The 23,060-nt window shown below is 39.3% G+C and overlaps 1 protein-coding gene across 1 annotated transcript in view; it reads right to left on the bottom strand.

Moving 5' to 3' along the window:
* Window positions 1-23,060, bottom strand: part of LOC138821641 (vacuolar protein sorting-associated protein 45) — a 53,046-nt gene that overhangs the window by 7,120 nt on the left and 22,866 nt on the right. The window contains exon 14 of the mRNA XM_070014095.1: window positions 15,450-15,581. Within this exon, the coding sequence (XP_069870196.1) occupies window positions 15,450-15,581 (132 nt within the window). The remainder of the gene's footprint in view (window positions 1-15,449; window positions 15,582-23,060) is intronic.

The raw sequence follows: 23,060 nt of genomic DNA, 5'->3' as shown, positions 1-23,060 counted from the left end.
CATTTTCACAAGATTGTTCTACAGAAATACTAAGAGACTACTGGGGGCAGTAATACTAATTATCATTGGAAATAATGGCACTTGGACTTGAGCGGTAGTGGAGACCCGACATTAGATTCCAGAAAGACTTGTAGAATTATAGGAAGTCTGTAGGACAATTATATTTAGGAAGATGTGTATGTATACACACACACACACACACACACACACACACACACACACACACACACACTGCCCCCCCCTCCCCCCCAGTGCTGGAGATTAAACTCAGGGCCTTGGGCATACTACACCCCTAACCAAATGTTTGTTTTTGATCATGTTAAGTGTGAACGTTTATTAGACATTCAAGTGTAAATGTCAAGTAGGCTGTATACAAGTGTGAAATTTGGGGTAGCAGTTCAGATTAGAAACAGGGTTCTCAGTTGGCGGTTAGTGATTTATTCCTAAGGGATATGTGGCCATGTCTGGAGCCAGTTTAGTTATCATAATTAGTGGCTTGCTACTGGCAGCTAGTGGGTAGAAGCCAGTGCTTCAGTTGAACATCCTAAATGCAAAGGATAGTCTCCCACAGCAAAGATTTTGTGGCCCCAAATACAAGTAATGTTAAGGTTTAAAAAGCTCTGGGCTAGAGTCAGCAGGAGAGTGAGAAAATTGAAAATAGCCAAGAAACCAGAGAGGATTGCCAAGGGAGTGGGTGTAAAGATAAAGGGAGACAGTCTAATGACCAAGTCTCAGAGATGCTAAAAAAAAGGAGAAAGCAGAAGAGACAGAGAAATACTGCCAATGAGAAGGCAGGAAAGTATACTTCTTGGGGCATATACCCAAGGGAGGGAGTTGGCTGAGGGGTAGAACACTTGCTTAGTACTTGTGAGATTCTGGGGTCTGTTGCCATCACTGTAGAAGAAATGAAAATGTTTCTAAGTGAAGGGACTGATTGGGTTAAATCCTGCTTGCAGGTCAAATAAAATGAGGACTAAAAATTGATTCTGGGATTAGCCAAGCAGAAGTCTCTGGGGATCATACATAACAGGAGCAATGTGAGGAATAATGTGAGTTTAAGAAAGTATTTGAGGGAGGAATAGGAGATGGTAAGTATAAACAACTCAGAGAATTTTGCTATACAAAACAGAGGGACAGAGGGATGGAGGTGTAGTTTAGTATAGTTTAGAAGAGAGAGGGAAGAGAGGAGAAAGGGAGAAGGAGAGGGGGAGAAGAAGGGAGAAGGAGAGGGGGAGAAGAAGGGAGAAGGAGAAACAGAAGAAGGAAAGGAAAGACAAGGAGGGAGGACAAAAGAAGTGGGAGACAACCAATTTTTAAGGGTGGGAAAAAGTGTAGCATGAAAGGCAGAGGGAAGAGCATGAAGGAGAATAAAAAACCAAAAACAAACCAAAAAACCAAAGCAAAACACAACAAGAAAACCAATAGGAGTCCTTGGCCCTATTCTTTTTGCTCATGGAGAAGAAACAGGACAAAAAAGCCAACAGTGGGATTCTGCATACATCCACTATTGTGCATGAATGCTTTGTTGGAGAGTCCTGTGAAGAGGAAGGAGGAAGTTAAGCCCACAGGACCGCACAGACTCCTCAGGAAAAGAACTGCCCATACTATCAGTCACACAGAGGTCTAAAAGGAGGTTATCATCTGAGAATAAAAAGACCTATAAATGTGTATTCTTACCACAGAGCATACACAGTCAAGACAACATCAATTTGTCAGAATAACCACAACTACAAGGGTAGAACGTGGCTATTATAAAACAAACAAAAAACACCCAACATGAAACAAGGCTCTAAATAACACAGCCATAACAACTGCAGAGCTAAAGACTCTCTGTAAGTCTTTAATTATAGAGGTACTCACTCTGGGGGCCTTAAGGGGAACATTTGAAGTGAGCACAAATGGAAATGGAACTACTTACAATTTTTCTTCTCACAGAACATAATGGCCATTTGGCATACGGACTACCTTCACAGTACCTTCACTGCCTTGGTGTATTTCATCTAGAAATTATATGATTTCTGCCACTGAATTATGTTAAAGGAAGGAGAAAAGTTCTTAAGACAAGTGATTTGGATGTAAGGGTCATGAAAGAGGTGGCAAGGATGAAGATCCTGTCTTTTTAGTGTTACTTTCTCCAAATCTAATATAGTAATAGCAGCAGCAGCAATAACAAGTGGCCTCTATCGGCTGCTTATCATGGGCCTGATCTCCTCTAAGCAACTTACAAATAGCATATCGTCCAATCATCACAACAGTGGGATAAAGCTGTTAGTATCTCCATTTTACTGCTGAGAAAGCTGAGGCACAAAAAGGCTAAAAAAATTAGCTTAGGGTTCTATAAGAGGACATATGTCAAAACTGGAATTTAAAGAAAGTAGTCTGATACTGACCTATTGTTGTAATACACTGCCTTTTACCAGACCAAAGGTATCAAAAGTTGACTTATAAATAACAGGTTCCACTTAAGGCCAGAAGCTCTAATGATAATTCCAGTGAAAGGATCTATGTCCTGAAGGATACTTTGGGGAACAGAGTTTGGGCAGAGGAATGACAGCTCAGAATTGTACTAAGGACAATCAATTAGATAGCTAACTATATAAACAATTTCAGTGCAAAAAAAGAAAAAAACCATGGTTGTACATATGCTAGACAATTGCTCCACCATCTTTATTATTTCTTTTTTTTTTTTTTTTTGGGTCCGGTCGTGGGCCTGAACTCTGGGCCTGGGCGCTGTCCCTCAGCTCTTCAGCTCAAGGCTAGCGCTCTATCACTTGAGCCACAGTGCCACTTCCGGCTTTTTTTTCTTTTTGCTAATGTGGTGCTGAGGAATCGAACCCAGGGCCTCATGCATGCAAGGCAAGCGCTCTACCACTGAGCCACCTTCCCAGCCCCTCTTTATTATTTCTTAAAATTGATAAAACATTTGATATTTTTTCCAGATGATTAAATCATAAATGTAAGGGCTGGGAGCATGGCTTATGTGGGAGAAAACTGCCTAGTAAGTGCAGACCCTAGTACTATCTACAACCAAATTAAAGCAAAGCCAAACAAATGTAGATGATACAGGTCATAATGAAGTACATACATTACTAGAAAATAGTATACATAATTAGAATGTTTGATATTTTCCTTCCATTTTATACTCTTGTGTGTGTGTGTGTGTGTGTGTGTGTGTGTGTGTGTGTGTGTGTTGGTTACTGGGGCTTGAAGTTAGGACCTAGGCTTGGTGTCTCTAAGTTGTTTTTTTTTTGGTTCAGAGGTAGGGCTCTACCACTTGAGCCACAGCTCCACTTCCAACTTTTTTGGTGAAGGAAGATTTAGTAAAGTGAGCAGTCTGTTGTATAATACCTTCTTTTTCTTTTTTTTCCTTCCTTCCTTCCTTCCTTCCTTCCTTCCTTCCTTCCTTCCTTCCTTCCTTCCTTCCTTCCTCTTCCCCCCCCCCTCTCTTTCTTTCTTTCTTTCTTTGTCCTGGGGCTTGAACCCAGGGCCTAGGCACTCTCTCTGAGCCTCTGTGTGTTCAGGGCTAGCACTCTACCACTTGTGCCACAGTGCCACTTCCGGCTTTTTTTGTTTGTGGTACTGAGGAATCAAACCCAGGGCTTCATACATGCAAGGCAAGTGCACTGTACCACGAAGTCACATTCCCAGTCTAGTACATTACTTTTCTATTACGTTTTGAACTTGGTTCCAGATGCTTTCACTCATTGGCTAGCAATCACCAACTGAGTCACACCTTCAATCTCAACATTACTTATACTAAGAAAACAAATGGATAAGTGCATTAAGACATATATAAAGCAACATTATAAACCGTAAGAGTGAAAACTGCAGACTTAATATCAGACAATATTTGCTTTATCATTGTATGTTCAGTTTCAAGATAACTCCTAAAATATAGTAGGTATGCAATAACTACTTATTGAATGAACCAAAGAACCCCTAAGGATTGCTTAAATAAATTGTAGAACAACTGAGTAGTAGAATGTGATTTTGCTATTAAAGCACATGTACAGTTTATTTCCTTTAAATAAAAACAGCTGAATTTTGTGGTAAGTTCCCATAATTCCAGACTTAAGAGGCTGAGGCAGGCAAACTGAGCCTAGGCTAGCTTGGACTACACAGTAAGACCATCTAAAACAAACCCAAACCAAAAAGACCAAAAAAAGTGTATACACTCATGGGCACATCTAAACGACTGAATCAGGATGCTGACACCATTCCCCATAGTAGGGTGGTAACACTATGATATTCTCATTATCTTCTTTTTGCTTTAATATGCTTTTTCCTTTTGCCAGTCCTGGGGCTTGAATCAGGGCCTAGGCACTGTCCATGAGCTTCTTTTGTTTGAGGCTAGGGCTCTTGCACTTGAGTCACAGTGCCACTTCTAGCTTTTTCTGAGTAGTTAATTGGAGATAAGAGTCTCACGGACTTTCCTGCTCTGGATGGCTTCAAACTGCAATCCTTAGATCTCAGCCTCCTGAGTAACTAGGATTACAGGTGTGAGCCACACTAGTGGCATGGAAAGGTATTTTTAATTAAAAAAATGTTAACAGTGCATGAAGAAATTTGAATCAGATGATACTTAAATTCCTGGGTTTAAGTTCAGGTTTAAAAGAAGGATCTTAATAGAATTATTTATGTTTATTTTCTCATAAGACATTAATATCTGACAAGTATAGAACCTATTTCTAGTATCTTCTTTTTTTTTTTTTTTTGGGGTCCGGTCGTGGGGCTTGAACTCTGAGCCTAGGCGCTGTCTCTCAGCTCTTCAGCTCAAGGCTAGTGGTCTACCACTTGAGCCACAGCGCCACTTCTGGTGTTTTTTCTTTTTGCTCATGTGGTGCTGGGGAATCGAACCCAGGGCCTCATGCATACAAGCGCTCTACCAGAGCCACCTTCCCAGCCCTATTTCTAGTTTCTTGAACAGAGCCTCACACATGAAATAAGCTCTAAATAAATGCTCATCAGTGGCATAATAGCTCCATCATAGCTTCTACAATAGTATCTAACACTTTGGTCACAGGAGGGAAATACACTCTCACAGAAAATCTCTACAAAGAAGGTGAAGGTTTCAAACTGATCTTAAAATGCCCAATAATGAAGAAGAGTGCTTTCTGTAACCCTTTCTCTTTGAAATGCAAATTCTGTTATAGTATCCTAATTTTTCTGTAAATAATTCAGAGATGGATCCAACTTGTGGTTACAAGAGAAGATCCAAGTTTCTAGTGTTACTTCTTTAGGTAGAAATCTATAATGTACCTGTTGATAACATGAATCAGCCTCCTCCCAGCTTCTAATTTTCTCAACTGTGTTTCAAGCTCTTACTAGCTACCACTAATTAATTAAATCGATCATTTTTATTCAAAAGTAATACTATTCTTAATTATCTTAACAATCTTGGAATGACAAAAACAACTAAATGATTCCTCATTTTTGAATTCGTTTTTCTCCTGCTTTGGTTTGCAATGTTTCTCCATAGGCAGATTCATATTTTGCCTGTCTCCTAAATAACATCTAAAAGCAAGGAATTTTATTAAAATATCACAGCTAGGTAAATCTTTCCAAAAAATTATTTCATCAGGGTGCTCAGACTAGAAATCAACTGTGTCCAGTTCTAGCTTAAACACTTATTAGCTTAAACACTTATTATGACTTTAGGAAAGATGTTTAACCTCTTTTTTTTTTTTCATTGGTGGTAACGGTACTGGGGTTTGGATTTGAGCCTCATGCTTACTGGACAGGTAATTACCACTTCAGCCATCTTCTAGCCCTTGTTTAAATTCCTTAATACCTGAATCAAAAAATGAGGTTGATGGTAATATTAAAAATATCACTGGGACAGGTACTGGTGGATCATGCATGTAATCCTAGCTACTCAGGAGACTGAGATCTGAGGATCACAGTTTGAAGCCAGTCTGTGCAAGGAAGTCTGTGAAACTCTTATCTCCAATTAACCACCTAAAAGCTGGAAGTTGAACTGTGGCTCAAAGTGGTAGAGTACTAGCCTTGACAAGCCAAAGAGCTCAGGAAGACCACCTAGGCCCTAAGTTCAAGCCCTATGACTGACAAAAAAAGAAAAAAATCACTGGACTTATGAAATGGTAACCTGTCTGTACAATACCTTAATAATAACACTAAAATTATATTAAAATATTATTGGGTTTCCATAAAAATTAAAAGTAAATGGATAAAAAATGTGAGATTGGTCATTTTTAATAGGTTCTAACAGCTATATTTTAAAAAGTAGTATCAGCTGGGTGCCAGTGGCTCATGCCTGTTAAGCCTAGCTACTCAGGAGGTTGAGATCTGAGGATTGAGGGCAGAAAAGTCTATGAGACTCTTATCTCCAATTAGCCACTAAAAAGCCAGAAGTGGGGCTGTGGCTCAAAGTGGTAGAGCTCAGGGACAGCTCCCAGGCCCTGAGTTCAAGCCCCATGACCTACAAAATTTAAAAAAGCTCATAGACAGTGCCCAGGCTCTGAGCCCAAGGACTGGCATAGTCACAAAACAAAAAATAAAACAAAACCTGTATGTACAATGTTATCCGAATCATGTTACAAACAAAATATTAACTTCTCTAGAATTATTATAAATGATTTTATTTTTATACATATTAATTAATTTGATTTTTACAGTGAGCACAAATTAACTAGTTGGGGGGAATGCATTGTTTGCTTATATTATATGCCTTTGCTAGTTAGGGAAAGTAATTGAAAAATGAGGTCATTATTTATTTTGTTGCTTTATAGCTAATGAGGGCTTAATTGAACCTAATTGTGTGTGTGTGTGTGTGTGTGTGTGTGTGTGTGTGTGTGTGTGTGTGTGTGTGTGTGTGTGTGTGTGTGTGTGTGTGTGTGTGTGTGTGTGTGTGTGTGTGTGTGTGTGTGTGTGTGTGTGTGTGTGTGTGTGTGTGTGTGTGTGTGTGTGTGTGTGTGTGTGTGTGTGTGTGTGTGTTGGGTTTGAGCTTGGACTGGGCACTGTCCCTGAGCTTCTTTTGCTCAAAGCTAGCACTCTACCACTTGGGCCACAGCTCCACTTCTAGCTTTTTCTTAGCTGTTTACTAGAGATAGGAGTCCTGGGACTTTCTTGCTTGGGTTGGCTTCAAACTGCGATTCTCAGATCTCAACCTCCTGAATAGTTAGGATTACAGGTGTGCAGTAATTGTTACTGACTTGAAAGGAATCTGTCAGTAAGATGACTGTTAATTTGAGTCTTATCTTCTAGCAGGATGCATCCTTCTTTTTGTAAAAGGTCTTAAGAAGTACTGAACTACTGACTGTACTGGAAATTAGATTTGGCATGGTTGGCTAATACATGCGCCTATCCTCCTCACCTTTCCCCTCCACTGCAGTCCTGAGTCCTACAAGGATGTGACTTTATTCTATTAGGAGAACAATTTCATCTTATATGGATCAAGTTCTTGTCCTCTCAGTCCACACATTTAACTTCAAGTGTTGACTGCTGCCAGCAAGGACTAGGACTCTAATATTGATTGACTTGGGAGGTGATAAGGCAGCCAGCTGAAAATCCAAACCAAATGTTCATTTATTTGCAAGGAAAGATCATGTGTTCCAGAAACCCAAAGAAATGGTACCATTTATAGTAAGTAAATAATGTCCACAGTTTAACTGCATCTAGAGATTTGCTTTTTGTTTTTTTCTTTTTTGGTACTGGGGATGAAGCCAGGGCATCCCTGCATTTCTGTGTCTCACCTTACACTCCAAAGACATATAAATGAACAAATGGGACAAAAAGAAAAGAAAACAAAAATAGCAATAAAGGCAAAACCTTGTTTCCATTATTATTCTTTTTTTTTTTTTTTTGTCGGTCGTGGGGCTTGAACTCTGGGCCTGGGCGCTGTCCCTCAGCTCTTCAGCTCAAGGCGAGTGCTCTACTACTTGAGCTACAGCGCCACTTCCGGTTTTCTGGTGGTTTATTGGAGATAGGAGTCTCATGGTCTCTCCTGCCCGGGCTGGCTTTGACCCTCGATCCTCAGATCTCAGCCTCCTGAGTAGCTAGGATTACAGGCGTGAGCCACTAGCGCCCGGCTTCCATTATTATTCTTATTATTAATTTTTAGTTTTGTCAGTCATGGGGGTTGAACTCTGGGCTTGGGCGCTGTCCTTCAACTCTTCAGTTCAAGGAGAGAGCTCTACCACTTGAGCCACAGTGCCACTTCTGGTTTTCTAGTGGTTTATTGGAGACAAGAGTCTCACAGACTTTCTTGCCCGGGTTGGCTTTGAACCGCAACCCTCAGATCTCAGCCTCCTAAGTAGCTAGGATTACAAGTGTGAGCCACCAGTGCCTGGCTGATAAGTATTATTTTGTATGATCAGATGCTCATAGGCATTGTACTTTTCTATTCTTCTCCTGAGAGTATCTTCCTTTGGTCTCACTGTGTGTAAATGCCTAGAGTCCTGTATAATTTATTATGTCCTAGAGCATTTTAGATCTAGCTTCCACATATGAAAGAACTTGTCTTACCTCACTTAACATGATTTGTTCTAGGTCCATCCGTTTCCCTGAAAATGACGTAATATTATGCTTTCTAATGGCTGTGTAAAATTCCATTGTATATAAGTACCACATTTTTTGGATCTACTCATCTACTGTAGGGTATCTGGGATGTTTCCAAAACTTGACTATTGTGAAGAGTGCAGCAATGAACATGGATATTCAAGTGTCTTTATGGTATCCTGGCTTGTGATGTTCTGGGTAGATATAAGGCAGTATGACTTTTAACTGTTCCACATAGATGTTGGTAAAAATATTTGTTGTACTCTAGTGATGACTCATATACAAATCTTAGAAATTAAAAACTGACATTTCCCCATAATTGAGGATACAGTAAGCTAATCTGATTAATGAGACAAATGGAGAGGGAAAAAGAAATGTCATAAGGGCACTATTGAGACAGGAGCTGAGAATCTGCATGCTGCAAGTCTACATGGACCCCAGGAATACACTATGCTGACTGCTTGGGGCAGGTACTTGCATATGTTCACATCATCGATAAACTCATTAGTTATGTAGGTCCTTTTCCAGGAGAGCTCTGTGCCTTCAAAAAAGTAAGTTAAAAGCTAGGTGCTGGTGGCTCATGCCTGTAATCCTAGCTACTCACAAGGGTGAGAGCTAAGGATCATGATTCAAAGCCAGCCCAGGTAAGAAAGTCCATGAGGCTCTTATCTTCAATTAACCAACAGAAAACTGAAAGTGGCACTATGGCTGAAAGTGGTAGAGTGCTAGCTTTGAGCAAAAGAGCTCAGGGACAGCACCCAGGCCCCGAGTTTAAGCCCTATGACTGAAGGGTGAAGTAAATCATAGCTGGACACTAGTGATTCATGCATGCAATCCTAGCTACCCAGGAGGTTGAGATCTGAGGATCATGATTCAAAGCCACCTCTGGCAAGAAAGTCCATGAGGCTTTTATCTCCAATTAACCACTGCTACCACATATACACACACAAATGGAACTGTGGTTCAAGTAGTATAGCACAGCCTTCAGTGAAAAAGCCAAGGTACAGAGCCAAGGCCCTAAGTTCAAACCCCACTACTGACATACATACACATAAAAACTAGTTATACCTTTAAAGGCATGTTATCAATACTATCTGTATTTCATTATGCACAAAGGAAAAGGGGAAGCAATACAACATTCATATTAAACTTCATCATAGTGTAATAGGGAGAGAAAAAATATGAACTGCCTGTCTTTATTCAGAAAGCAATTTTATTAGGAATATTTCTAAGGAGATTATTGTCTTCTGCAAAGCTCCTTGGTATCTTAGCAAGTAAGTACAAACCTTCTATTTCAAATGATGTTTAAATCTAAACAAAGATAATCACAATCACACCTACTCAGAATGAGCCCTGTAAAAACAAATCATATGCCAGGAACAGATCTGAGGATCAAGGTTGGAAGCCAGCCCAGGACAATTCTGAGAAACGTGTATCTTTAATTAACCAGGAAAAAGCCAAGTATTAAGTGTAGGGTCCTGAGTTCAAGCCTTACTTACAGCCTGGAAAATATCATCAGAAAAGAACTGTCTAAAATAAGTAAGAACTAGCCACTTAAATTGTGGCAATTTGAATTTTAGGTTAAACTCATGTTTATTTCCCTTTAAGTCCGAAGGGACATATACCTTGGTGGTGCCTGTAATCCCACCACTATAGATAGCAGTCTGGAGTTCCTAAAAAACTAAACACAGACCTTCCCTACAACCCAGCCATACCATTCCCAGTCATCTATCCTGAACATCATAAGCCAGGACCTAAGGACACCTGCACATACATGTTCACTGCTATACTACTCACAATAGCTAAGCTATGGAAATAGCCCAGATGTCCCACAATAGATGACTGGATCCAAAAATGGAGTTTTATGCACATATTAGAAAGAATAAAATAATGCCATTTGCAAAGAATTGGATGGAACTAGAACAAATCATGTTAAGTGAGATAAGCCAAGCTCAGAGAGACAAATGGTGCATGTTTTCTTTGATTTGTGGAAATTAGATCTAAAATGCACTGAGATATGATAAATTATACAGGATTCTGGATATTCAGAATTCTGGATATACAGTGAGACCAAAAGAGGATACTCTTAGGGGAGAAACACAAAGGTACAATGCCTAAGTGTCTTTTCATATTTACACAAAGTAATACACATACTGAAATGAACTCCAAGATATGGAAACAAGAGATTCCCCCCTCCCTTTTTTTTTAGATTTTAGTTTTTGATGGTTCTGTCTTCTTTACCTTATACGTGGTAGTCAAAAGTACGTCTTCAGGAGGGTTGGGGGGAGGGTACAGACCTTGAAGGAAAAAGGATGAAAAGAATGCAGCAATGGAGCTCACTAGGACAGAGTGAGGGAACTGCAGACACTGTACAAAAGGACATGTACTCATGATCTGACTCATGTCATTGAAATCCCTCTTTACATCACCTCTGTAATAACAATAAAGTAAATTAATAAAAAAGAAAAGAGCTGTGTAGGGGTGTCGGCAGAGCCCTCAGCTATGCTGGGCACTTGGCTAGCATGTTCAAGGCCCTATGTTCAATCCTAGAACTGCTAAACAAAGAAAAACAAAGACAAAATCAGTGTGCACCCAGGCGTGGTGATGTAGTGCACACTGGTAAGTCAGCTAAGGCCTATGAGGCAGGAGCTGTTGAACTCAGGAGTCTGGGGCCAGCCTGAGAAATACAGTGAGATAATGCCTCAAACAAATAGTAAATTTACTAAATAGGTGAGTAATACCCCAAGTATCCTGCATGCATCATGAAAAGTGAGTCTTTCACTAAAAGCTGAAAACTGTGCTGCTTTTAATTATTTAAGCCTTTATAGTACCTGGTCTCTGAGATTTAACTAGCATTTTTGTAATGATAAATTTCACTACTTAAAAACCTAATATTGGATCATGTATGTATTGCAGGCATTAATTTTTTCCTGTTTGGTGGTTACCACAGCAACTCTCTCTTTCTAAAAGTTTCATTGGTCAGAAGCCAGTATACAATTCCATCCAAAACTTATTGACTTCTTTATTGTAAGTTATTTACTCAAATGTAAACAGCTTAGCATGCTGTTAGGTCAGATAACAGAATACCAAAGCTGGCTGTAGTCAGATGATCTGGCAGAGAAACCTTTTGCAGGGCTGCCTTACCTCTTAATTTTACAGAAGCAATTATTTGCTAAGAACTCGGACACAAATTTAAGGAAAAATGTAGATGTATGATTTTTCCTTTTCTCCTTTATTTAGAAAAGAAAATGAAGTTTTACTAATAGTACTGTTAGTCAAACACATCTGAAAACAAGCATTCTTCAAAAGATAAATTATTACATTAAATGACAAATATATATTAAAATCTTTGTCAATATTTTTTGTGCCCAAATTTGGCTTATTTTTGAGATTAATTTTAGATTTCTGATATTCCAAATTAAAGGGAAGATTAGCACCTTAGATACACTGACTATGGGAGCTACAACATTAACTCTCAGAAGATACAAGGATTGTTTAAAGGTCAATGGATCCTTTTGACAACTGCTATTAGAGTCTATTTAAAAACATATGATTATCTATCTAAAAATACTTGAGAAACTCATTTGGATCAAGACGATAAAATCCTATATTTCTACCAACAAGAAATAATAAAACCTTTTGAACTTAAATTATTCACTATTATTTAGAGAACAATACAATAGCAAGCATTTAAATAATACCTTTGTGTGTGTGTGTGTGTGTGTGTGTGTGTGTGTGAGAGAGAGAGAGAGAGAGAGAGAGAGAGAGAGAGAGAGAGAGAGAGAGAGAGAGAGAGAGAGAGAGAGAGAGAGACACAGAGTGTGAAGGCCTTACTGTGTATCCCAATTTGGTCTGGAATTTACTATGTATCCCAGATTGGCCTTGAACTTTCCAAGAGGTGAGGTTACTGGCATGTACCATCCTGTGTAACTCCAGTAATACATGAAAAGAATTGCATGGTGGGTTCTGGCTTCCAATCCTGCTCTCTTATTAGCCAGAGTTACTTGTTAATTAATCTCTGCTCAGCTTCCAAATATAGAGATGAGAGTACATGCCAAGATTAAATAAGTATTTGTAAAATACTTAGTACAGTGCTTAGTACACAGTATATGCCCCCAAAAGTATTAACTGGCATGATCAGCAGCTATCAGTAGCAATAGGAAAGAGAGAAATATAACTAAAATGATTATGATCTATTTTGTCACTTCTGTGCTCAAATATATTCAAGTTCACCCCATTGACCCCCAAATTAGGTATAAAACCTTAGTTTTGTCATTTTCTTTCTTTTCTTTTCTTTTCTTTGTCAGTCATGGGGCTTGAACTCTGGTCCTGAGCGCTGTCCCTTAGCTCTTCAGCTCATGTCTAGCATTCTACCACTTCCGGTTTTCTGGTGGTTTATTGGAGATAAGAGTCTCACGGACTTTCCTGCCTGGACTGACTTTGAACCAAGATCCTCAGATCTCAGCCTCCTGAGTAGCTAGGTTACAGGCGTGAACCACCGGCACCCGGCCGTTTTGTCATTTTCAGATACATGGACACCGTTCCAAATATCATCATCTAATAGTTTTTAAATTGAAGTTCCTATAGTGTCCCTACCATTTCATATTCTCTCAAGATCCTAACCACACTTGACATTTCTATTTCTGGACTTAAAACACATTACATAAGATGAAAATTCTCTTACAACAAAATACAGAAATGCAGGACAAAAAAATGACAAATATCTTTCAAATGAGTATCTTAACTTGTGAAAGAATTACATTTCCAAGGGTTATTACCTAAAGTGAATCAGGACTTAAGATGATAAGTATAAACCAATGATGTGACTATCTGATAGGTGGTGTGCCAATGTTATTAAATATTGTTTACACTGAGGGTCAGGGAAAAATGTGTAAGCCTCAATAAGAAAAGAAATTAAAAACAAGACTTTTGTATAGTGTAGAAGACTTAACCAAACATTAAAAAAATGATTCTAGACTGACAATGTCCTTAGTTTACATACCTAGCCAAAAGGAAAATTACATAGGAGAGCTACATCTTCAATTTAGGACCCTCATGTGGCCAAAGATTAAAACCTTGCTTAAGATAACTTGCAGTTCAGAATTAGATTATGTGGAAATGATTTATCATGAGCTAATGTTATCAGATACAACAGCAGATTCAGACTTCCAAGTACTTCAGATTATGGATTTTACATTTTTCTTTAAAATTATAGGACTTGAAAGAAAATGAAAAACTTAAGATGAGAAAAGAGGATATAAAACAAAAATATCCCCCTGTGCACAGCATCTTTACAATAAAAACAAACAAACAAACAAACAAAAAACATCAGGCAAATTTGAAAAAAGCAAGAAAAAATTTCAGCTTACAGCTGGTGGTTTAATCACAGCAAAAGCCAGAAGTGGCACAGTGGTTCAAGTGTAGAGTGCTAACCTTGAACACAAAAATGCCCAGGGCTAGCACCCAGGCTCAGAGTTCAAGCTCAAGGACTGGCAAGAAAAAAAAAAAAAAGATTAAGTGATTTTATTTTCTTTTGATGATTTAAGAAAAGAAAAACAAATCAAATTCTAACAACAACTTTGAATATATGATTGCACTGCTATCTGCAAAAGGAGCAAAGACAACACTCTTGTTATGGAGCCATTTTGATAAAGGTTAAATAAAGCACAGTAAAGCAACACAGTGCTAATCTGGTGTAATCCTAGCTACTCAGGAGGCTGAGATCTGAGTACTGAGGTTCAAAGCCAGCCTAGGCAATTAACCACCAAAAAGATGGAAGTGGAGCTGTAGCTGAAGTTACAGAACAAAAAAGCTCATGGACAGTTCCCAGGCCCTGAGTTCAAACCCAGCACACGCGCACGCATATGCACGCGCGCGCACACACACACACACACACACACACGCATACACACACACACACGCACACACACACACTTGTGTTTTATGTCCAGAGCTAGCCTGGCCCAGTTTACCTCCCTGCTATCTTTTATGTGTTTGGGGCCAGAGACACATACTAGTGTGTACAGCTTATTTGTTGAGATGGGGGCTTTCAATATCTTATCACTGGAACTGGCCCCAAACCTCAATCTTCCCAATCTCCACCTTCCAAGTAGCTGGGATTACAGGTATGAGCCACCATACCCAGCAAGATAGAATCTTCAGTTTATTAATCTTTTGTATTCTTTTAAGGACTTGTTAAATGAATGTAGTTAATCAACAAAACAGAAAAATACAGAATACAATAAAATTACCTTTAGCAATTCTTTTATTTTTTTGGTCAGTCATGGGGCTTAAACTCAGGGACAGGGTGCTGTCCTTAGGCTTTTTTTGCCCTAGTATAGCACTCTAACACTTTGAGCCACAGCTCCACTCCCTGTTTTTAGGTGGTTAATTTAAGATAAGAGTCTTAAGGCCTTTCCTGCTTGAGATGGTTTCAAATTGTGATTCTCACATCTTAGCCTCCTGAGTAGTTTAGGATTACAGACATGAGCTGCCAGTGCCCCGAGTGTTCAGTAATTCTTTTTTAATATATATATTTTTATTGTAAAGATACTGTACAGAAGGGTTACAGTTACATGAATAAGGTAATGAGTACATTTCCTATCAAACATTGTTACCCCTTCCTTTGTTTTTCCCCTACCATCTTAGTAATTCTTAAAGAAGTACTAGTCTGTGGCTATTAAATTTCTCCTTCTCTGAACATAGGAAACAGAAATTATTAACCACAGAGGACTGTTCTTATTCTACATGTCTTTGGCATAATGAAATGACTTATGAAATTAATGGATTATAGACTCTTTATCTTACAAATGGAATGGTGCTGCAAACACCAGAGCAGTTTGATTATACTTCAGTTATCACCGACCAATGTTTCCAGAATACAGAAGAGTAAAGCTTTTCTGTCTGAGAAAGGGGCAACTGTTACCTGTTACCTTTTCGTGTTGTGTACTGTTGTTCCTCCCAGGACAATCCTCACTCCAGGTGTGGTCCGGTTCAGGTTATAAACTGTTAGTGCCTCTTCATAGGTGGCTCCTCCAATTACAAACACAATGATATCCTGAGGTCTGTGATGATGAGGGGTGAGAGACAGAAGGTCACAAGATCAGGAACAAAAATGGGCCAAGATTTGTTATTATTATATACACAGAATTTCAATGTCTAAATCTTTCCTTTTTTGATGGAGAAAGCAGAATTAAAGCAGAATGGAATAAAAGGTTTAAAAAAAGTTTTAATTATCTGAAATTGGCAGGAAACAGAGCAGGAAATGCTGAATAGTGATTTGCTCTCTGTTTATAAGCGGATGTCATATAATTTCTGTGCTGTAGATTTCAGAATAGCATAATAGTGTTTGCTGGAACCAAATGTAGAAATTATTCTTTTATAGTCAAGAGGCTGTAGAGTGCGACACGATGATAAAGATCAATATAACAATCATCTATGCTTATACTACAGATATCCTTTCAGGTATAGTCCTGTGTCAAATACTTCATTATGGTGTTGTTATAATGGCTTCTGTCCAATGGTCTCTAAGCATTAAAAAAAAAAAATAGTAGGCTGGGAATATGGCTTAGTGATAGAGGACTTGCCTACCATGCATGAAGCCCTGGGTTCAATTCCTCAGTAACATATAAACAGAAAAAACCAGAAGTGGCCTTGTGGCTCAAGTGGTAGAGTACTAGCCTTGAGCAAAAGAAGCTCAGGGATAGATAGTGCCCAGGCCTGAGTTCAAGCCCCAGGACTAGCAAAAAAAAAAAAAAAAAGTATGGTTAGATGTCCCCACAACATAGGAACAAGAAAGAATATTTCAAGAGTAAATTATTTCAAACTGGGGGAGAGTGAGTGAAGGGGTAACATTGTCCAAAACAAAATGTACTCATAGCCAGGCCCTGGTGGCTCACGCCTGTAATCCTAGCTACTCAGGTGGCTGATATCTGAGAATCTCAGTTCAAAGCCAGCCCGGACAGGAAAGTCCGTGAAACTCTTATCTCCAATAAATGACCAGAAAACCGGAAGTGGTGCTGTGGCTCAAGTGGCAGAGCGCTAGCCTTGAGCTGAAGAGCTGAAGGACAGCGCCCAGGCCCAGAGTTCAAGCCCCACAATCAAAAAAAAAACAAAAACAAAAACAAAAAAAATGTACTCATTATCTGACTTATGTAACTACAAACCCTCCATATATCATCTTTAAAATTATAAGTAAACAGTGGTGTTCTACAAAAAAGGAGGAGGGGGAGGAAGATGGAAGGGGAGGAAGATGGAAGAGGGGGGAGAGGAGGAGAGGGAGGGGGAGGGGGGAGGAGGGAGGGGGAGGAGGAGGAGGAGGAGGGAGGAGGAGGAGGAGGAGGTGGTGGTGGCTTAGTGGTAGAGTGCTTGCCTAGCATGCATGAAGCCCTGGGTTCAATTCTTCAGTACCACATAAACAGAAAAAAATGGAAGTGTTGCTGTGGCTCAAGTGGTAGAGTGCTAGCCTTGAGTACAGAGAGGCTCAGGGACAGTGCCCAGGCCCTGAGTTCAAGCTCCAGGACTGGGGGGGAAAAAAAGAATGGGACACATAAAAATTAATAGTGCTCCTAGGAATTCCACCTCTTCTTTGTTTCAGAATCCTTTGATGAACCAAGAAAAACAAACCATGGAAACTAAAAACAAACTAAACAAATGTGGGTGTAGTTTTGACACTGGACATCCAACATATCAGCTCAGTCACTAGCTTTGTTTGGCACCATAACAAAAGAGAGGTCTTCTTATTAGCTCCTTCTGCAGATATCAATGCAATCAGATATTCAAATTTGTTAGAATTTGATTTTTCTTCAAAAGAAGATAAAATTATTTAATCCTTTTTTTTTTTGAGCTTGAACTCTGGGTCTGGGTGCTGTCCTTGGGCTCCTTTGTGCTCAAGGTTAGCACTACCACTTGAGCCACTGTGCCACACTTCCAGCTTTTTCTGTGATTTGTTAAAGAGTCTCATGGACTTTTTTGTCTGTGCTGAACTACAATCCTCAGATCTCAGCCTCTTGAGTAACTAGGATTAGAGGCATGAGGCACCAGCTCCTGGAAAAACCCACTTAATCTTAGTGGCAAATAATGTTAAAATGACTCAATGGAAATGACTCAAACCTGTATCAAGAAGAAGCATCCAAGTTGAGCACCTATGGGTGGCTCATGCCTATAATCCTAGCTATTCAAGAGGCTGAGACCTGGAGGATCAAGATTCAAAGCCAGCCTGGGCAGAAAAGTCCACAAGATTTCATCTCTAAACACCAAAAAAGCTGAACTGGAAATGCAGCTCAAGACAAGCAAGGAAGGTGAATCTTTAGGGCAATGTCTGGTGGTATATACCTGTCATCCCAGGCAGGGATGGGAGGCTAAAGCAGGATTATCACAAGCTCAAGACCAGCCTGGACTAGAAAGCTAGACCCTGTTTCAATAAACAAACAGAAACATCTGTAATCAGTGTATATACATGCTTGTATGTAAATTATGAAAAACCTCAATTCTACATTTCCTTTCTGTTTCTCTCTGTTTCTAAAACATCTTGAAGCAATTAACTTAGAGTATTTGTTCTTGTGGAACTTCATAGAAACAGAATGAGAAATTGAAGCTACTTAAATATGTCCACATTATCTAAATTGCAGAGATCTCCTAACAAAAGGTATGCAAGTTCCCAATTATAAAGAGGTATTTTGTGTGTGTGTGTGTGTATGTGTGTGTGTATATGTTAGATGTGGGGCTTGAGCTCAGGGTCTAGGTACTGTCCCTGAGCTCTTTTTCTTCAAGGCTAGTGCTCTACCACTTTGAGTCACAGCACCACTTCACATTTTCTGTTGGTTAATTGGAGGTAAGAGTCTCATAGACTTTCCTGCGTGGGCTGGCTTTGAACTGTGAACCTCAGATCTCAGCCTCCTGAGTAGCTAGGATTACAGGTGCGAGCCACCAGTGCCTGTCAGAGATAGTTATTTCATAAATAATTGTTTTTTTTTTTTTTTGCTTATGTGGTGCTGAGGAATCGAACCCAGGGCCTCATGCATGCAAGGCAAGCACTCTACCACTTAGCCACCTTCCCAGCCCTAAATAATTGTTTCTATGTGGACTTGGGACTTAAAATCATGCCTTTGACATGCTGAATTTAAGGAAAAATAAATTTCATTTAAGACTACTCACCCGAAACAATATATCTAGCACCACAGTGTTTCAGGAGTTACACACATCATAAAATCATGATAGAATACTAGTGAACAGGTAAGAAGAGGAAGAGAGACCAGCTGATGTATATGTTATAGTCTCAGAAAATGAGTATTCTTTACAGTAAGATTTGATATACAATGCTCCTTATCGTAAGAGATGATCTATTCAAGCTCTAGTATATAATTTTATATTTAAAAATATTGCTGAAGCTAGGTACTGGTGGCTCATGATTGTAATCCTAGACATTAAGGAGGCTGAGATCTGAGGACTGCGGTTCAAAGGAGCCCAGGCAGGAAAGTCCATGAGACTCTTATCTCCAATTAACCACCAGAAAACTGGAAATGGTGCTGTGGCTCAAAGTGGTAGAGTACTACTAGCCTTGAGTGAAAAAGATCAGGAACAGTGCCCAGGCTGAGTTGAAGCCCCATGACCAAAAAAAAAAAAAGTATCTTTGACATTTTTCCTTACCGTTCTTTTTCCCAGTGAGTTTTAAAATATATTCTGCCTAGTGTCAGCAGCTCACGCCTATGATCTTAGCTACTCAGAAGGCTGAGTGAGATTTGAGGATGCGGTTCAAAGCCAGCTCAGGCAGGAAAGTCCATGAGACTTACCTCCAACTAACTACCAAAAAGCTGGATATGGAGCTGTGGCTCAAGTGGTATATCAGGATACTTGAGCAAAAAAAAGCACAGGAACAGCACCCAGGATCTGAGTTTAGGCCCCAGGATGATGATGATGATGATGATGACGACGACGACTATGACTACCACCACCACCACCGCTACTACTACTATTACTACTACTACTACACACACACACACACACACACACACACACACACACACACACACACACACACACACACACACACACACACACACACACACACACACACACACACACACAGAGTAGGTATTTTGAGCTGGGCACTGGTAGCTCATGACTGTTATCCTAGCTACTCAGGAGACAGGATCTGAGTTTAAGCCCCAGGATGATGATGATGATGATGACGACGACGACTATGACTACCACCACCACCACCGCTACTACTACTATTACTACTACACACACACACACACACACACACACACACACACACACACACACACACACACAGAGTAGGTATTTTGAGCTGGGCACTGGTAGCTCATGACTGTTATCCTAGCTACTCAGGAGACTGAAATCTGAGGTTTGCAGTTCAAAGTCAGCAAGGTAGGAAAAACAATGAAACTCTTATCTCCAATTAATCACACATACATACAAAAAGTAGAACTGAAGTAGAACTGGGGCTCAAGTGATAGAGCATTAGCCTTAAGCAAAAGAGCTCAGGTACTGAACCGAGGCCCTGAGTTCAAGCTCCAGGTTTGGCACACCAAGATGTGCATGTATGCACATACACACACCACACATTCACACTGTAGATGTTCTGATGAGGCCAATGCTAACATAAAAAGCAACTCTTTTTTTTTTATCTATTGGTCAAAGCTAAAGTGGAATACATAAGTTCAAGTCTTTGTGTGCATCTTTCTTATGCTCTGTAACTCACCATGGCAACCAAAAGCATTAATTAATGCAGACAGCAAACATTAGAAAACAGCAGCCAGTTTATGCTGCACCCTACTATACAAAGATATCCTGAGAACCTAATCCAACTTGTATTGTATTTTGTTAATTTAAAAATTCATATACATTATTTCTATAAATAATTGTTTCTCTATACAATAAACAAACTTCCCCAAAGCAATTTTTAACCTATTTTGTGGACTATTATGTCTAAAATTCAAAATTTTAAATATAGTCACTGATAGTAAAATACTCAAGGGCATTCAATGCAAGAATAAAAGGTTAATAGAAACAAAAGTAAGCTGTTGCATACTATCCTATTATTTTGATTCTATTAAATTTACGTTCATGTGAAAAGCACTTCCGTTTTAATTGCTTGGAACTGGGATTTATGGTCATATTGCCCCCGTTTCTTATCAAGTAAAATGGTTGCTTGTTTTTTTAATCAGGGATAAGGAGCAATTCTAGAGTAAGAAAAATATAGCCTGATAAATAGCATGATGATCAACCCAATCTGTGGCTATGTCATACTGACAAATAGGTTAATTTAATAGCTAAGGCTAAACAATTTCTGTAACTGTTTTGGTTTTACAAAGTTGTATTCTTGCCATATTTCCTTTGATACTTTCTAACATTATAGCAACAATAAAACCAGTATGTTCCAGCATGAGAGCTCTGAGGGTTGAAATTACTCAGCTAACTTAATTTGGTTGGTGCTGTATCACTTGAGTTACACCTCCAGCCATGTTTCTTTGCTGGTTATTTTGGAGACAGTCTTACAGACTTTTCTGCTTGGCTGGCTTTGAATCTTGATCCTCCAGATCTCATCCTCTGGGGCAGATAAAATTATAGGTGTGAGACACTGGTGTCCAGACCATTTTCATTTCTTACTTGTACTAAGGCAGCAGTTTTGTTCAGTAGTTTCCCTGCTGCTAATTTTACCTTCAATAATCTATTCTGTCCACAAAGTGATCATTTAAAACTAATGTAAATTAGTTTTTAAAAGCCTAAAAAATACCATAATTCATGTTACTCACCTGCTTAAAAGCTCTTTAACTGCTTCCTACAATTAAAAAAAAACTTTCAAAAAACATTTTCTACCAGGGCCTATAAGAAGGCCTGGGGTGATGCAGCCCTTGCTTTTCTGTTTTGCCTCTTAGTTCATTCTTCTTCATATATTCTGCCATACAGGACATCTTTCCTTTGTTCCCAATTCTCCTTTGCTTCATGGCCTTAATTTTGGTATTCCTTTTGCTTCAGATGCTTTTTTCCTCAACATGTGATAGGCTTTCTTCTAATTCAAAACTCATTTTAAATATTACCTCCTTATTTCAGTTGTCCCCATCTAAAGGATCCTTCCCCTTCCCACATCTTATTACTCTATTTGTTTCCTTGATAGAATTTTATTAATTTGTCTATTTTCTGTTCCTTGAGGGCAGGTACCTTGTCATTCCTGCCACTTCTATACCCCCAGCATGTACAACGGTTCTTGACAAAATGAAGGCATTCAATAAGCACATCTGTTGTATAAAAGAATAAAGCAACCAATTATACATATATTTAGATGTTAGTGATATATGGTAACAAATGCCAAACTAATATATATTTTTTGAGGGACATCATTTTTAGTTTTGTATGGAAATGAACCATGCACCTGATCTGCTATTGTGCATTACAGTCTGTTATTGTACAATAGTCAAACACAATATATTCTTCTGGTCTAGGATTTCCCTTCCCTTTAGTAATAAGTGGCTAGTTTTTGTCCAGTGATTCTTTTTTTTGGGGGGGGGGTCCGGTCGTGGGGCCTGAACTCTGGGCCTGGGCACTGTCCCTCAGCTCTTCAGCTCAAGGCTAGCATTCCACCACTTGAGCCACAGCACCACTTCCAGTTTTTTTCTTTTTTGCTGCATAAGCAGCTGAGGAATCGAACCCACGGCCTCATGCATGCAAGGCAAATGCTCTACCACTGAGCCAACTTCCCAGCCTCTGTTCAGTGATTCTTATATGAAATCCATAAAGCAAATTAATGTTTTTATGTTTATCAAGTTAATTAAAAGACTCAAGAATACAGCTTATTTTTTTCAAGCTTCTCAAATAGAAAAACTTGAGCTGCATTTTTTCCACTTAGTTGACATTTCTGAATCTTGATGTCACAGTTCTTTTTTTAAATTTTATTTTACTTTTTTTTTTTTTTTTTTTGGTCGGTTGTGGGGCTTGAACTCTGGGCTTGGGTGCTGTCCCTCAGCTCTTCAGCTGAAGGCAAGCACTCTACCACTTGAGCTACAGCGCCATTTCTGGTTTTCTGGTGGTTTATTGGCGATAGGAGTCTCACAGTCTTTCCTGCCCGGGCTGGCTCTGAACTGTGATCCTCAGATCTCAGCCTCCTGAGTAGCTAGGATTACAGGTGTGAGCCACCAGCGCCCAGCAATGTCAAGGTTCTTAACCATTTTATTTAAATGGTAGTCTCTGAATTTATCACTACATGTTTAGTCTTTTCAAACTTGGATTTTCTTTTTTTTTTTTTTTTTTTTACTAGTATTGGAGCTTGAACTCAGGGCCTAGGCATTGTCTCTGAGCTTCTTTTGCTCAAGGCTAGCACTCTACCACTTAAGCCACAGATGGTACCACTTTTGGCTTTTTCTGTTTATATAGTGAAGAACTGAACCCAGGGCCTTATGTATGCAAGACAAGCACTCTATCACCACATAAACAGAAAAAGCTGGAAGTGGTGCTGTGGCTCAAAGTGGTAGAGCACTTAGCTTTGAGCTGAAGAGCTCAGGGTCAGTGCCCAAGACCAGAGT

The sequence above is a fragment of the Dipodomys merriami genome, unplaced genomic scaffold, assembly GCF_024711535.1.
Source record: "Dipodomys merriami isolate MVZ:Mamm:240054 unplaced genomic scaffold, mDipMer1.0.p SCAF_92, whole genome shotgun sequence".
Lineage (NCBI taxonomy): Eukaryota > Metazoa > Chordata > Mammalia > Rodentia > Heteromyidae > Dipodomys > Dipodomys merriami.
Note: the sequence above shows the minus strand (reverse complement) of the source record. Positions and strands in the feature narration are given on the sequence as shown.